The 17,483-nt window shown below is 43.6% G+C and overlaps 2 protein-coding genes across 2 annotated transcripts in view; one reads left to right on the top strand and one right to left on the bottom strand.

Moving 5' to 3' along the window:
- The window catches only part of Znf668 (zinc finger protein 668), a 704,021-nt gene that overhangs the window by 463,757 nt on the left and 222,781 nt on the right, over positions 1 to 17,483 (bottom strand). The window lies entirely within an intron of this gene.
- Positions 1 to 17,483, top strand: part of LOC101607319 (integrin alpha-X) — a 36,072-nt gene that overhangs the window by 7,383 nt on the left and 11,206 nt on the right. Inside the window, 10 exon segments of the mRNA XM_045131589.1 lie at positions 14 to 223; positions 4,800 to 4,930; positions 5,055 to 5,212; positions 5,342 to 5,496; positions 6,132 to 6,263; positions 6,354 to 6,427; positions 6,605 to 6,746; positions 14,209 to 14,325; positions 14,409 to 14,488; positions 14,566 to 14,649. Of these exon segments, the coding sequence (XP_044987524.1) occupies positions 14 to 223; positions 4,800 to 4,930; positions 5,055 to 5,212; positions 5,342 to 5,496; positions 6,132 to 6,263; positions 6,354 to 6,427; positions 6,605 to 6,746; positions 14,209 to 14,325; positions 14,409 to 14,488; positions 14,566 to 14,649 (1,283 nt within the window).

A 17,483-nucleotide genomic window follows, 5' to 3' on the forward strand; every position in this document is an offset into this window, starting at 1 on the left:
CGTTGTTCTTCAGAGGAGCAGGTGGCAGTGTGAGGCCATTCTCCATGGGGAGCACGGCCATCCTTGGGCCCGCTTTGGGGCAGCTCTGACAGTGCTGGGAGATGTGAATGGAGACCATGTGACAGATGTGGCCATCGGGGCGCCTGGGGAGCAGGATAACCAGGGTGCTGTTTACGTATTTCATGGCGTCTCAAGACTGACCATCAGCCCCTTGCCTAGCCAGGTGAGGCCGCGCCACTGTTTTCTACTACTGTGGCAGCATCCTCTTGTTTTTCTCCTTCTTCCACACTGACAGCTGGATAGTTCTCCTCTGTGACTTTGACTTCTTTGCCAAGCACTAGGTATATAAAACTTGTAGAACTAAGAAATGGAAAGATGTCTGGTACATATCCTGCTTTGCACTGAGACTTGAGCAGTTTCTCAGCCAATTTTACAAGGTACACAGCCCATGTAGGAACTCATTTTTTTTTAATATATTTATTTATTTATTTATTTCTTTGAGAGAGACAGACACAGAGAGAGAGACAGATAGAGGGAGAGAGAGAGAATGGGCGCGCCAGGGCTTCCAGCCTCTGCAAACGAACTCCAGATGCATGCACCCCCTTGTGCATCTGGCTAACGTGGGACCTGGGGAACCGAGCCTCGAACCGGGGTCCTTAGGCTTCACAGGCAAGCGCTTAACCGCTACGCCATCTCTCCAGCCCTAGGAACTCATTTTTAAAAAAAAAACATCCTACTATTGTTCTTTATTTGTCTGCTCTATGTTTTTATTTTATTTATTTATTTATGAGAGAGAGGCACAGATAGGGAGAGAATAGGCATGACAGGGCCTCCAGCCACTGCAAAGGAACTCCAGACAAATGTGCCACCATTTGTGGATTCTGGGAAATTAGACCTGGGTCCTTTGGCTTTGCTGGCAAATGCCTTAACCACTAAGCCATCTCTCTAGCCTGAGAAACCCATTTTATACCTGTGACTTGACCAGTGTAAGGTTAAAGGTGGATTGATCTGGAATTGTGATGAAGGTTGTTTTCAGTCTTGTGACTTCAAACACAGTGCTCAGTCTTAGTGTCCCTGTTGCTCATCAGGTCAGGTCTAGTTTCTAGCTGTCTGAGTCTCCTGGTCCTCCTACCCCTTCACTTTTCTGGATTGTATATAGTTTTGCTTGTTGTCAGTGATCCTTCCAAACAACTATCTAGGCAGGAGTCCTCCACACAGTGGAGCAAAGTTTCATGAGAAGGAAGGGTTACTTTCCTTGGCAAATGTCAAGAAAGCCAAGTGGAGAAATAACTCAATAGACATTTCTCCAAGAAGATTGCCAGGAGGCTAATAAGCACATGGAAAGGCAAATGTTCAACATCATTAGTCATCAGGCATCAATCAATCAGAACTATGGTGAAGTACAACTTCATGCTCATTGGGATAGCTAGAATTAAGAAGGATAGGGGCTGGAGAGATGGCTTAGAGGTTAAGCGCTTGCCTGTGAAGCCTAAGGACCCCGGTTCGAGGCTCGGTTCCCCAGGTCCCACGTTAGCCAGATGCACAAGGGGCGCACGCGTCTGGAGTTCGTTTGCAGAGGCTGGAAGCCTTGGCGCGCCCATTCTCTCTCTCTCCCTCTATCTGTCTTTCTCTCTGTGTCTGTCGCTCTCAAATAAATAAAAAATGAACAAAAAATATTAAAAAAAAAGAAGGATAGGCTGGAGAGATGACTCAGCAGTTAAGTTGTTTGCCTGCAAAACTTAAGGACTCAGACTCAACTCCCCAGAGCCTACATAAGCCAGATACACATAGTGGCACACACATCTGGAGTTGGTTTGCAGTGGCAGGAGGCTCTGGCATGCTCTCTCTCTCTCTTATGCTCTCTTTCTCAAATAAATAAATAATATTTAAGAAGGATGATTGTGTTGGTGGGTACCCACATACACTGCTGGTGGAAATGTAAAAATGGTATAACTACTTTGGGAAACAATGTGTCAGTTTCTCAAAAGATTAATTATAGAGTTGTCATGTGATCCAAAAATTTTACTTTCAAATAATCAAAACCATATCTTCAGCATTCTTTATAATAGTCAAAAGGTAAGAACAACCCAAATGTCTGTCAATGACAATCTGATAAATTAAAAGTTTACCCAAGCAGTGGCATATTGTTCTACCATAAAATGAGGTTCTGATACAGGCATGGCCTGACGAACCTGAAAACCCCATGTTAAGTGGGAGAAACCCATCACAATGATCACATATTAGATGGTTACCTTTACATAAAGTGTCCAGAACAGGCAACTCTATAGACGTAGAAAGTAGATTTGTGGCTGCCTACGTTGGATATAGGGGAAATAAGGGTATGGGGTGGCTGTTAACAGGTGTTGAGTCTTTAGGAGAGGTAATGAAAATGTTCTAAAATTATGGTAATGATTTCACATCTCTGAATATAGAAAAACCACTGAGTTGTATATGTTAAAGGAGGGAATTGTATGGTGTGTGAATGATAGCTCAAAAAGGCTGTTACTTCCCCCTTCAAAAAAGTATAAGGAAGGTCTCTATAATTCTGTCAGTGCTTGTATCTGTGCAATGCTGGCCAGGCCTCTCGTCATGATGGTTAATCTTGATTAAAGTGTGTGTGTGTGTGTGCACGTGCGCGCATGTGCGCATATCTCTCTATTCTCTGTCTCTTCCTCCCTCCCTCCCTCCCTCCCTCCCTCCCTCCCTCCCTCCCTCCCTCCCTCCCTCTTTCCTGGATGCCATCTTGTGAGAGGCTGTGCTCTGCCGTGCCTTTCCTACCAGGTTGGACTCCTTCCTCCTTGAAGTTGTTTCATCAGTGAGAAAAGTGACAAGTCCACTTACTTCTGTGCTCCATTTCATCGTCTGTAAAATAGTAATTATAATAGAACTAACCTCATCCAGCTGCTGCTGTGAAAATGAAATGGGTTCTTAGAACAGTACTTACTGTATAATAGACATGATAGATTATTGTTAAAATTATTAATAGCTTAACAACTAAAAGGGATCTAAAGAAGGTGAGAAACCTTGATGAGAATGACATGAAAATACATTCATTCCATGAAAACTTGTTTAGTTTCCCCTTTCCAAATGGTTTAGAGGTATATCTGGGTAGACCCTTGATTATAGACATCACTAGGGTTCTACCCATAGGTCTGACTTGAAGAGGAAGCCTTTCTGGATTCACTGATCCACCATGAATTTTCCCTTCTTCCTATGCCAACACATGTTCCATCATATACTTCATTTTGTCCTCCACAGGTTCATACACTAAACATGAGCATATAGCCGTAAGGTTAGTGTTCCTGTGTGGACTTTGGTGTTGACTGCTTGACTGTACTGTGCTATTTCTATTTCCATCAATCCTTTCTAGATTCCCTCAGCAATTGGTAATTTCTTGTTTTTATTTTTTGATAATTACTCGTAATATCTGCTAGTTTCAACAGTGCCAGAATCTTAGTGCATATTCTCTGATGGATTAGGAATTACAAGAGTAATGGAAATAAAAGGGAATGGACCCACCGGGAGTAATGACACCTTAGGAAGGTAGAATCTTCCTCTAGGCATAGTCACTGCCCATCCCACCTGTGTCCCTCGTTGTCCTTTGAAAATATAGCCAAAAGCAACTTGGGATTGCAGTCAGAGGATCTAATTTCCTGTTTGAAGACAGCTTCTAAAAGGCTATGTGAGGTTGGCAAGCCCCTCAACTTCTCTCCTTTCTCTGTGAAATGAGAGAAGGGACAAGATGAGCCCCGAGATCCCTTCTAACCTTTATACCCATCGCAATATGTTATCAACTCTTGACCAGGCTCAGGTGCTAATCTAAGAACTATATGAGTGAACTTATCTAATGCTTGTAATCTTAGGTTGTTATCTTCCCATGTTAAAGATGAGAGAATTGAGGCATAGGACAGTTGAATCCTTGCCCAAGGCCTCCTGGATCATAAGTTAATTGAAACCAGGGACTAACTAAATGAATAAATGAAACTCAGGTCACCACACAGCCTTATAATCTCCCTTTTCTTCACTTACTTTTAGCCCCTTATTTTTCCAGTTCTCATGTCCCCAGCATGATCTCTGCTTTTCAGGCCCTTCTCTGTGACCTCTTCTCACCACTTTCCCCCTCTTTCTGTGCTCACATTTTTATTTCCTTGTTTCTCTTGTTGCTTACTTTAAACTTGACCTTCATCTTTTTAAAAATATTTTTTTTGTTTATTTATTTAGTTGAGAGCGACAGAGAGAGAGAAAGAAGCAGAGAGAGAGAGAGGCTTCACAGGCAAGCGCTTAACCGCTAAGCCATCTCTCCAGCCCTTGTCCTTCATCTTGTTTGTGTTTACCTAACTCACAGTTCTGTAGACTAAGTCAAACAGCATGGTGATGGTTCTCACAGCAGGCAGTCATGGCAGAGGGTATCATGGTAGGAGCATGTGGGGCAAGGAGAGATGACATGGAAAGGCAGGAAGCTAGAGATACAGGAGCAAGACCAGTCTTGTTTTGTTTTGGTACAGGCTGTCACTATGTAGACCATCTGGCCTCAAACTAGTACTCTTTCTGCCTCTGCCTCTTAAGTGCTGGTCTTTTAGACATGTGTCCCCACCCCAGAGGCATCTTCTAGGAACTTACTGGGATTGCATTAAAAACTACTCACTCTCTCTGAGGGAAATGGCCTCAATGACCCAATCCTACTAGACCCCTCCAGGTTCTGTGAAGCCTGCAGGACTCATTTCTTAGGGAACAAACCACATGTAAACCTTAGCATTCCTTCCCATAACTCACCATGACTTGTCTTCTTTTCTGGACAGAGGATTGCAGGATCTCAGCTCTCCTCTGGGCTTCAATATTTTGGGCAGTCACTAAGTGGGGGTCAGGACCTCACCCAGGATGGACTGGTGGACTTGGCCGTGGGATCCCGTGGACATGTGCTACTGCTAAGGTGAGAATAGCTTTCCTCGGACACTCTCCATCGATCCCAGGTCCAGATTAGTAACCCCTTCCCAATTGCAGGCTGTGCTCCCAGGAGCCAAAGGTCTCTCCTCAGCTCAGTGTTCTGCCAGCAGGACCAGACCGCTCCTCAGAGTGTCGGTGACCATGCACTTTACACCCTCAGAGATTGCCAGGTCTGTGTTTGAGTGTCAGGAACAAGTGAACTCTGACCAGGAACTGGGTGATGCCACTGTCTGCCTTCATATTTATAAAAACCCAGAGAACCATCTAAGTGAGTCCTCTTCCCTTTGACCCTACTTCTGGAAGTCTCCAACCCAGGACTGTTGTTGGGTGCCTTGTCCTTTGGCTACTGAGCAATATCCGTCTCTTTCAACCCTCCCTGTGCCCTATTTCCTTGCAGGTAATCTCCAAAGCTCTGTGACTTTTGACTTGGCCCTTGACCCTGGCCGCCTGAGTCCCCGTGCCATCTTCAAGGAGACGAAGACCCGGACTCTGATTTGAGACAAAGTTCTTGGTCTGAACCGACACTGTGAAGCTGTGAAGCTGCTTCTCTCAGTGAGGGAGCTGCAGGGCTTGTGGGGGTGGCTGTGGGTGGGAGGCCCTTTGGAGCTAGAAGAAGGCTAGACAGAGAAAGAACAGGGCATGTTCTGAGCTTTCCTGTAGCTCAGCCTTAGCTCAGGATCTGGCTTTCAGGTGGTGCTTAATACATGCTGATTGAATGAGTGAATGAATGACATGGTTGGCTGCGACTGCAAGGGGTCACCCAGCTGGATTTCAGGAAAGAAAATAGGGCTGCTTGGGAGAACTGCACAACTTCAGACTGATTTGTTGAGGCATTTCTTGAGCTCTGCTCTTCTGAGACTGGCCTACAGCAGGAGACAAGACCCTCATTGTCCATGGGGAGTTCCTTGGTGATGGAAGGAGACTCAAAGCGTACATGTTTGTAGGTAATGGATGTCAGGAAGGGATAAATGCTAGGAAGAAAGATAAAACCAGAGAAGAGAGCTGGAGGCCTCTTGGAGGAGTGCAGAGTAAGAAGACACTAAGTAACGTGATGGAGCTATACTGGAAGTACAGGGCAGAGGTTGTGCATGACGGCATGCTAGCAAGAAGAGACACTGGGACTGGACCAGACAGTAACTTTGTGAAGGGCTTTCTTTAACACCTTCTCCTCAATGCCTCTCCTATAGGCCTGTGTGGAGGACTCCGTGACCCCCATCACCTTGCACCTCAACTTCTCTCTCGTGGGCATGCCCATCTCTTCCTTCCAAAACCTCCGGCCTATGCTGTCTGCAGATGCCCAAACATACTTCATGGCCTCTGTGAGTCAGCCTTCTATGGTACTGGGGCCTCCCATAGGGGTTGTGTGGGCTCTGAATCTCCAGAAATCCCCCATGTCGCCCTTTCCTCAGCTTCCTTTTGAAAAGAACTGTGGAGCTGACCACATCTGCCAGGATGACCTAGGCATCACCTTTGGCTTCTCAGGGTGAGATTCCAGCCCCTGGATCAGCCCATGGGGCCCCAGCCTCTCTCCCAGGACCTGGAACTCCTGCCTCTGGCTCCCTAACACTCCTACCTGAGGCTTAGAATCCAGGTAAACTGCTCCCTCTCTGTTTCTTCCACTCATTCAGAGAATTATGCCTTCCTCCCACCCCATACCCAGCTTGAAGACCTTGGTGGTGGGAAGTAATCTGGAGCTGAATGTAGATGTGACAGTGTCCAATAATGGGGAAGATTCCTATGGAACCACAGTCACCTTCTTCTACCCAGCAGGGCTGTCCTATCGAAGGGTAACAGGAAATCAGGTATTGTTTCTGAGGAAGGAAAGTGTGGGTGGGTCGAAAATTAGCATCAGCCTGTCTTAAGTCCCAAGTCCAAGCTAAGGCTTGTCCCTGCATATGTGATGTTCTCCTTTGGGCATTTCATTTAGAAGATATTATCAGAAATGAGTTCCTTGAAGGCCAGTATTATAGAAAGAAAGAGTACCTAACTTGAACTTCTTTTATGCCATATCAAATCAATATTTCTCTTTTTTTTTCATTTATTTATTTGAGAGAGAGAGAAACAGGCAGATAGAGAAAAAGAGAGCGAGAACGGGAGTGCCAGGGTTTACAACTTCTGCAAATGAACTCCAGACACATGCACAACCTTGTGTATCCGGCTTACATGGGCCCTGGGGAATCGAACCTGGGTCCTTTGGCTTTATAGGCAAGCACCTTAACCACTAAGCAATTTCTCCAGCCCCTATATTTCTCTTTTAAAGAACAACCTATCTCAACCTTCACACATTGTATTGTATTTTAAACTATTTAATTTAATTATTTTATTTAAGTTTTTTTGGTTTTTCGAGGTAGGGTCTCTCTCTGCCCAGACTGACCTGGAATTCATGTGTAGTCTCAGAGTGGTCTCAAACTCTAATTTTATTTTTTTTATATTTTTAAATTTATTTATTTGAGAGCGACAGACACAGAGAGAAAGACAGATAGAGGGAGAGAGAGGAAATGGGCGCGCCAGGGCTTCCAGCCTCTGCAAACGAACTCCAGATGCGTGCGCCCCCTTGTGCATCTGGCTAATGTGGGACCTGGGGAACCGAGCCTCGAACCAGGGCCCTTAGGCTTCACAGGCAAGCGCTTAACTGCTAAGCCATCTCTCCAGCCCTAATTTTATTTTTTGAGAAAAGTTCTTGCTGGCTTGGAACTCACTATGTAGCCCAGATTGCCCTCAAAACTCATAATCCTTGTACTTTGACCTTGTAAGTACTGGTACTAAATGCATAAGCCACTTAATTTAACTTAATTTATTGGTTATTCTGACTTGGGGCTTGCCAAGTTTTTCTATAAAGGGCTAGAGAGAAATATGTTAGTTATGTGAACCATATAGTTTCTGTGATAGCTTCTCAACTCTGCACTTGTTCTATGAAGCAGCCATTGATGTGAATGTACATAGCTTTAATCTAGTAAAATTTTATTTATAAAAATAGATGTTGAAAAAAATAGATGATGAGCCAAGCTCTGTTATAGAAAACAGAACTATGACCACAAGAAGTACAAGAGAAAGTTTTCTACAATTTTATTATGAAAAAAAGTTTACTGCTGGGTGTGGTAGTGCACACCTTTAATCCCTGCATGTGGGAGGGAAAAAGGATTGCCATGAGTTTGAAGCCAGCCTGAGTCTACATAGTGAATTTAGGCCATCTTGGGCTACAGAGAGACTCTACCTCAATAAACCAAAAAAAAAAAAACGTTTTGGGTCTAGGAAGATGGCTTAGCAGTTGAAGGAGCTTGCTTGCAAAGCCTACTGTTCTGGATTCAGTTCCCAAGCCACTCAGAAAGCCAAATGCAAAATGTGGTGAAAAAAAAGTGGCACAAGTGTTTGGTATTCATTTATTTTGGCAAAAGGCCCTGGCATTCCTATACACATGCATGCACACATGCAAGACATGCATACACACAAATAGGTAAATAAAATTTACATTTTAAAAGCATTCACTAAAATGTAGACTAGTTCAACCAACCTAAAAACATGGTAGTGTTTCAACAACGACACTCATCAGCATTTTGACCCATTTGCTCCATCTCTGTTTTTCTCTTTTTGTTCTTTTTATTTTATTCTTTTGAGATAGGGTCTCATATAACCTAGGCTAGCCTTGACCATACTATGTAGACAAGGCTGGTCTTGAATTCCTGATCTTCCTGCCTCAGCCTCCCAAGTGCTAGGATTATAGATATACACCATTGTTGCACTCAGGTTCACACTGCTTGTAGAAATCATCCAACCAAGAGCAGCTTGTGGGAAAATGAGATCTATTTTGGCTTACAGGCTTGAGGGGAAGCTCCACGATGGCAGGGGGAAATGATGGCATGAGCAGAGGGTGGACATCACCCTCTGGCCCACATAAAGGGGACAATAGGAGCAAGAGAGTGTGCCAAACACTGGCAAGGGGAAATTGGCTATAACACCCATAAGCCTGGCCCCAACAATACACTCTGTCCAGAAGGTATTAGAGCCAGGTGTGGTTGCACATGCCTTTAATCCCAGCACTCAGGAGGCAGAGGCAGGAGGATTGCCATGATTTTGAGTCCACCCTGAGAATACAGAGTGAATTCCAGGTCAGCCTGAGCTAGAGTGAGACCCTACCTCAAAAAACAAACAAAAAAATAAGTGGTTGGTTACTCCTATGCATATCTCTTTTTTAATATTTTATTTATTTGACAGAGAGAAAGAGGGAGAGAGAGAGAATGGGTGCACAGAGACTTCAGCCACTTCAAAAGAACTCCAGACTCATGCACCACCATGTGCATCTGGCTAACATGGGTCCTGGGAAATTGAACCTGGGCCCTTTGGCTTTGTGAGCAAACACCTTAACCACTAAGCCATCCCTTCACCCCCCAATAAGCACATATTTCCAGAAGAGTTGAGTCCTCAGCTGGGTAGGATTGTTGATGATTTTTCTCCCCTAGAAGTTTTCATAGCATCTTCCAGTAACATGAAAGCTACCAAGCAAAGAGGAAGATTCCAGCTCAATTCCAGCTTGATTTCCCCATGTCCTATAATGGAAGTATATGGTAGCTTCAGCAATAGAGACTTACCATCTAGTTTTGGCGGGAACCAAGAGTCATGGTAATAGCTGTTGTTTTAAGAACCTCTGCAACCTCTCTGACCAACAACTCACTGGGAAGTATTGTAAGGAAAGTGTAAGAGAGAAGCAAAAGAGAACACTGGACTTATCTCTACAGACTGTTTGAGGTACAGCAAGGGGCAGCAGCCTTCACCCCAGGGATGAAGGCTAGAGCACTGAGCCAGGCTGAGATTCAAGCTTTTAAGGAGGATCCTAAGAAAAAAAAAGAGTGGACCAGGTACAGTAGTTAAGGAACTTGTAGCTGTTTGTGTCCTTGCTCAGAACAGGCTTCTTCAGCAAGAATTGTCTAGGGAGGATACCCCAGATGGTGTCTGTTCCTTCAAGGCCTCTGAGCTAAGGGAGTACATCAGTCAAGGAAGTGTCAGGTTTGTCTGGGGCTGAATGCCTCTGACGTTTCTTTAAGGCCTTCTAGTCTTAGGGATAGTTATTAACTCTTTAGTTCCCTCTGGTTTTCAGGGAATCCTTTTTCAAGGAACATTTCAGGTATCTCATCCCTGGTATTATAATGTTTGATTAACAGCCTATAGTTTTTGGAAGCCACATTATCCTTCCAGATAGGATACCTACATTTAAACATTAAAACTGGGGCTGGAGAGATGGCTTAGTGGTTAAGGCACTTGCCTGTAAAGCCTGAGGACCCATGTTTGACTCTCCAGATCCCACCAGATAAACAAGGTGACACAAGTGTGCAAGGTTGCACATGTGCACATGGTGGTGCACATTTCTGGAGTTCAATTACAGTAGCTGGAGGCCCTGGTGTACCAATTTTCTCTCTCTCACTCTTACTCTCTCAAATAAAAAAGGGCTAGTCTGTTGGGCTTTCCATCCAAAAAGAATAAAAAAGAAAAGAAACATTCAAAATTTTTGTTTATTTTTGCTTTTTGTTTTTGGTTTTTGAGGTAGAAAGAGTCACACTCTAGCCCAGGCTGACCTGGAATTCACTGTGTAGTCTCAGGGTAGCCTTGAACTCACAGCAATCCTACCTCTGCCTCCCAAGTGCTGGGATTAAAGGCATGTGCCACCACGCCTGGCTAAAATTTTATATTTTAAATTGGCTTGTCATGTAGTAAGTAGGTTTATATAGTTTATTCATATGTCCTTAGGTTTTGTTAATCTTTTCTCCACCCCATCCCTGCTTAAATCTTTTCTCTCTATTTCCCCCTCTACTTTCATATCACATGGATTCCATTATCCATCTGCTAAACCTCTTTTCCACCTCCACTCCCATGTCTTCTCTCTACCTTCCTGGTCTCCATACTCACTGTACTTATACACACACATCTAGAAGTTCGATGCCAGGATCCACATATGACAAAGAATATATAGAGTTCTGTCTTTCTGGGCCTGGGTACCTCACTCCATATAATATTTACCAGTTCCAACTATTTTCCTGCAAATATTTCATTTATCTGAACAAAACTCTAATACCCATTCATCAGTTGATGGTGCATCTGGGCAGATTCCATTTCCCAGCTGTTGTGAACAGCTCTCTCAGCAGCCATCTTGTTTACTCATCTGGCTTCTCCATAGAGCCCAGGGACAAAGCCTGTGGTTTCATGTTTTCTTCCCTGTCTAACATAGGGCTATATAATCAGCCCTCAATTGGGCTTGTTCAATCAATGATGAATAAACAACTGAGTGAATTAACAAATGCCTGCTCCATGCTCCTCCCAGGGGCCAGCTGTGAGAGAGACAAAGAAGAAGCCACAGGAAATGCTGCCCAGGCCAAGAGGGCTTAGAAGGCTTCCTGGAGGAAGTAGCTCTTGAGTTGAGTCTTGAAGTGCTGGAGTGCAGAGACTTCAGGAATGCATTAGCTGCTGTGGGTCTGAGAGGAAAGAAAAAGAAGGAAGAGCACTGTAGAACAAGTGGTTGGCACTGGGTGGGGTGAGGAAAATAAGGAGGGGCGTGACTAGGAAGGGGGATCTGTAAGAGGAAAAAGTTGCAGAAGGATGAGCGAATGTTGGCTAAAGGTAAACTAGAGAGAGATGGGTGAGAATGTGCTATCAGAATGTTGAATAGCCTTGTCTCTCAGACAGCCAAGGCTCAGAGTCCCTGCAAGCCAAAAGGGTTATGTTCTTTAGGACAGAAAAATGCAGAAGGAAAGAGTAAGTAGAAAAAAGAAAACTGAACAAAGCAAGAAACAACACACATGAAACAAAAATAAAACATACATACACACACACAGATAATAGAGGCAAGAGTAGTGTATGGTGAAGCTGGCCTGCTAAAATGACATTGGGTGTTAAAAACAGGATAGGTAACCAGGTATGGTGTGGTGCATGTGTTTTATCCCAGCACTCGGGAGGCAGAGGTAGGAGGATCACTGTAAGTTTGAAGCCAGCCTGAGACTACATAATGAATTCCAGGTCAGTCTGGGCTAGAGTGAGATCCTACCTCGAAAAACAAAAAACAAACCAACAAAAGAATAGGATAGGTGAGGCTGGAGAGATGACTCAACTGTTAAGTGAGCTTCCTGCACAAGCATGAGGGCCTAGGGGTACTGACACAACCTGAGTTCAAATTTCCAGAATACATTTAAACAGCTGAGCGTGGCCACACACATTTGTAGCCTTAGTTCTGTTGGGAGTGGAGACCAGAGAATCATGAACAGCAAGCTCCAGAATCAGTAAGGAAAAAGACAGGTGGGTGATTGCTGAGGGACACCTGATACTCTCTCTGGCCACTGAAGGTGAGTGCATGAGATGCCATGACACAACACATGCACACGCATACATCACACATTACACCAAACCCCATACAACCTACCGCATACATCATACTACACATCACACCCCACCCCACACCACACACATCACACTACACACCATGCCACATATCATACCACACATCATACCATGCATCAAACCACCATCACATCACACCATACATCACACCACATATCACACACATCACACCACACCCCACACCAAACATCACATTAAACCACACATCACACACACGACACTCCACACCACACACATGCAAAAAATAGAGCCAGGATAAGTGTAGAGGGAGAGAGAGATGGGTGAAGATGTAGGATTTGATAAACAACTGGCCTGATTACTAGCTTTCATCTGAACTGTCTGGAGTTCCTTGCTCAGCTCTTGGAAGGCTTTCTCCTCTCTGGTACTTCCTGTGGGATAGGCAGTTCCCTTGAGTCTCCAAAGTCTTAGTTCTGCAGATAGGACACTGCCCTGAGTTCTGTTACAAATTTCCATGGCCTGGTTGGGTGGCCATGTGTCTCTTGGATTCAGAAGTCCTTACCACACCACAGCTAACACCACATTCTGTGTGTCTCGGGCCTGCCCTCACTACTTCCTGTGGGTCTAAGCACACTAGCATGGATAGAGAGGGTGATGTGTGCCACCGAGTTTCCCAACTTTAGGGTCACTCACCTTTTCTCTGGAGCCCAGTCCTTGCGTGGTAGGTCCATGGTAGTCTTCGTGTTATACTTTGGTCCATTCCCTTAGTGCTTTCTCTGGTGGGCTGTGGCAGGGCAGGAGATGAGGACTTTGTGCACTGGAAGTCCCTTGATTTTAAATTTCCAAACCGCTCATCTGATGCTTGCCTGAGCTCTTCTGAGAACTTTCCAAGTTTAGGTTTGTATTTCCAATACCTCCAGGCACTGGAGTCCCTTGGCATTTTGTTCTGCAGCCAAGGGTTCAAAGCTGCTGTAAAACATATATCGGCTATTGGGTCATGGCCTGTCTCCTTACTTCACTCTGTAGTGAACAGTGAGGACATCGTATGTGTTCCAAAGCCATCATCTCACCCAATGAAATGAACTTGTCTCCTTCGGCTTATTTGACCCAGGATATAAACTAGGCCCACACGTTACATTTGTCTCTTAGGTATGCCATGCCTTTTATCAGCATCCCTAGCAGAAGCACATTTAAGTTAACATATGAAAGAATGTACTCAAAAAGCAATTACTAGAGTGTGAGGGTCTGAAGAGATGGCTCAGCAGTTAAGATGCTTGACTGCAAAGCCTAAGGATCCAGGTTAAATTTCCCAATGCCCACATAAAGCCAGATGGACAACATGGTTCATGCATCCGAGGCTCATTTGCAGTGGCTGGAGACCCTGGTGCACCCATTCTGTCTGTCTCTCTACTCTTTCTTTGCTTGCAAATAAAACATTTAAAAAATTCTCTTAGAGTGTGAGGGCTGATTGCTTCCTCGTGGAGGATCATTGTGAATTTGAGGCTAGCCTGGGCTGCATACCAAGTTCCAAGTCAGCCTGGGATATAGCATGAGACCCTATCTCAAAGAAACAAAAACAGCCCGGCATGGTGGTGCACACCTTTAATCCCAGAATTCGGGAGGCAGAGGTACAGGGATTGCTGAGTTCAAGGCCAGCTACATGGTGAATTCCAGATCATCCTGGGCTAGGGAGAGACCCTGTCTTGAAAAACCAAAAGGAAAAGAAACAAAAACAAAATGACAAAGAATTAACAAGGAAGGAAAGGGAGGAAGCTCTAATAATTACAGATTTCCACAGTGACAGGAAATTTGACCAGGCAGTGTCTAAGGCAAACACATCTTTAAGGTAGATGTCAAGAAACTATCCTTGTATCACAGAATCTTTTTGAAACACCAATAAATACTCATCTGCTTCTCTTTGCCTAGAACCAGCTGCAGAGGCACCCCCTGCTTCTCACGTGTGACAGTGTGCTATCTAGGACCCAGGGGACCTGGAGCACCAGCTGCAGCATCAACCACATCATCTTCCGAGAAGGCACACAGGTCAAGCTGGCTTCTGCCCACCTGTCACCTGTCCCCATCCTGCGTCAGTCCCCCACAACCTTTTCATTTCCCTCTCTCCTCAGATCGCATTCCTAGCTACTTTTGATGTCTCCCCAGATGCGGTGCTGGGAGACCGGCTGCTTCTGACGGCCAATGTGAGCAGGTGAGCTAGACCAGGCCCGGGGGTGGCCTCGTTCTTACACCCCACCTTCTCTGAATGAGTCTTTCCTCTGACCCCAGTGAGAATAACACACCCAAGACCAACAGAACCACCTTCCAGCTGGAGATCCCAGTGAAGTATGCTGTCCACATGGTGATCCGCAGGTACACACCCTGGGAACTCAGAAGTACTCTTCGCCTTCACTCTAACGGGAAGCAGGGGGAGGCAACAACCAACAGTGACCACCTGGGACAATTTCTGCTTTATTTCCTTCTTTCCAGTAGTAGGTGATATTGATAACCACTTGCTGATGCATGCTTATTGTGGGCTGTAACACCGTTATCATTATACCCTGCAGCTAGTGTAGGTTAAAGCTCAGAAGGCTTTCTGAAAATTTCCAAGATTCCCTAGGACACATAAAACATACGCTGTCTTTTTTATTAAGTGCTCAATATATATATGTTGAGTAGGTACAGAAAATTTCTGTAAACTGTTACTGTTTTCTCTCTATTTCAAAATTGTATGTACTTAGTTTTGGTTGACAGCCCCTCTGCTTTAGCCTCTCCCTGTCCCGTTCTCACTCCCGCCACAGTACTTTCACTGTGAGATCATGGAAGTCCGTCTACCTTTCCTACTCCGCTCCCTTGAAGCCTCTTTTAAAAGAAAACGTTTTTAAACTAAAAGTTTTTATTAACTGATTGTTGTCGGGGGGAAGGGGTGAGTGTAGCATGGCACATATGTGGAGGTCAGGGGATATCCTTAACGTGTCTGTGCTCCGTCTCTTTTGTTTGTTTGTTTGTTTGAGGTAAGGTCTCACTCTGGCTCAGGCTGACCTGGAATTCAGTAGGTGCTCCATTTTTCTACAACCAGAAGCATCGAATTGCATCTGGCTTTATGTGGATGCTTTGCAAGCAAGCACCTCTAATTGTATAAGCACCTCCCCAGCCCCTGAAACCTCTCTTGTTATTTACTGCTACTTGTTTTCCTTTTCTAACATTTCATTGACAATTTTCATATGTGTACATAATTTATTTTGATCATGATCCCTTCCCATTTTGCTTTATTTTGTCTCACCTCCTCGATCTCGTTTCTACTGAACTTACAGAGCTCCTTTCCAGCAGTCCCTTTAAAACTTCTAAAAATTATTTTCTTGATGATAGTTATTCTGACCCAGGCAAGATGGAATCTCAAAGTGATTTTAATTTGCATTTCTCTGATGGCTGAGGAGATTGAGTACTTTTAAAAATACTTATTGACTATTTTTATTTCTTCTTTTGAGAATTCTGTTCAGTTCCTTAAGACTGCTTTTGATTGAGATATTTGTTTTGGAGTTGTTTAGGGTTTTTTGTTTTGTTTTGTTTTAGTTCTTTGTATATTTTAGGAATTAATCCTCTGTGAGATGTATAGCTGGCAAATTTTCTCCCATTCTCTAGTCTGCTTCTTCACTTGGTTGACTGTTTCCCTTGCTGAGACAGAAGGGTTTATTTTATTTTATGAAGTTTCATTGATCAATTGTTGCTCCTACTTCCTAAGTGACCAGAGTCCCACTCAGAAAGTCCTTCCCTGTTATTATATTTTGAAGTATTTCCCCTACATCTTCCTCTAGCAGTTTCAGAGTTTCAGGTCTCACATAAAGACCTGAAGATCTTAATTAAGGTTTGTGATCCATTTGGAGTTGATTTTTGTGCAGAGCGAGAGACAAGGATCTAGTTTAATTCTTCTATATGTGGATATCCAGTTTTTACAGCACCATTTGCTAGAGGCTGTCTTCTCTCCAATATATATTTTTGTCAAAAATCAGGTACCTAAGCCAGGCATGGTGGCACACACCTTTAATTCCAGCACTTGGGAGGCAGAGGTAGGAGGATCTCCATGAGTTCAAGGCCACCCTGAGACTAGTGAGACCATACCTAAAAAAACAACAACAACAAAGTCAGATAGCAGGAGCTGCATGGGTTTGTTTCGTTGATCTACATGTCTGTTTTGTGATGGTACTGTGCTATTTTTGTGACAATGCTTCTGTAATATACCTTGGTATCAAGTATGGTGATACCTGCCATCATAAATTTTTTACTCAGGAATTACTATGTCTATCTGAAAGCCTTTTGTACTTCCAAGTGAACTTTAAGATTTTTTTTCTATTTCTGTGAAGAATTGCATTTGAACTTTGATAAGGGGCTATATTAAATCTGCAGGTTTCCATTTTCACAATATTAATTCTTTCAGTCTATGAGTTTGGGAGGTCTTTCCATCTTCTAGTGCCTTCCTTAAGTTCTCCCATAAGTGTTTGACAGTTTTCATTTGAGGTCATTCACTTGCTTGGTTTATTTCAAGGTATTTTTTAGGGAATTGTAAATGGGGTTGTTTCTCTGATTTCTTTTCAGCTTGTCTGCTATTGGTATATGGAAATATTATAGATTTTTGTATGTTAATTTGTATCCTGCCACTTTACTGATGGAATATTTGTGGTTTCTTATGTATATAATCATATTACATGCAAATAAGGATACTTTGACTCCTTCCTTATTTGCATTTTATTTCCTTTTCTTGTCTTGTTGTTCTAGCTAAACCTTAGACCAGTATATCGAATAAGAGTGGAGAAAGTGGACACCCTGTCTTCTTCCCTGACTTTGGTGGGAGTGCTTTGAGGTTCTCCTCACTTGGTGTACTGTTGGCTATAGGTTTGTCATTTGTAACTTTTATTATGTTTAGATATGTTCCTTCTATTACAAGTTTTTCAGAACTTTTATCACAAAGGGATGTTGAGTTTTGTCAAATGTCTTCTCTACGTCAATCAAGATGATCATGTGATTTCTGTCTTGAATCTATTTATATGATGAATTACATTTATTGGTTTGTATATTGAATTATCCTTACTTTTCTTGACTTTATTATGATAATGATATTTTTGATGTATTCTTACATTCTGTAAGCAAGTATTTCATTGAGAATTTTTGCAACTACATTCATCAGAGACATTCATCAGAGAGATTGCTCT

The sequence above is a fragment of the Jaculus jaculus genome, chromosome 12 (genome assembly GCF_020740685.1).
Source record: "Jaculus jaculus isolate mJacJac1 chromosome 12, mJacJac1.mat.Y.cur, whole genome shotgun sequence".
NCBI lineage: Eukaryota > Metazoa > Chordata > Mammalia > Rodentia > Dipodidae > Jaculus > Jaculus jaculus.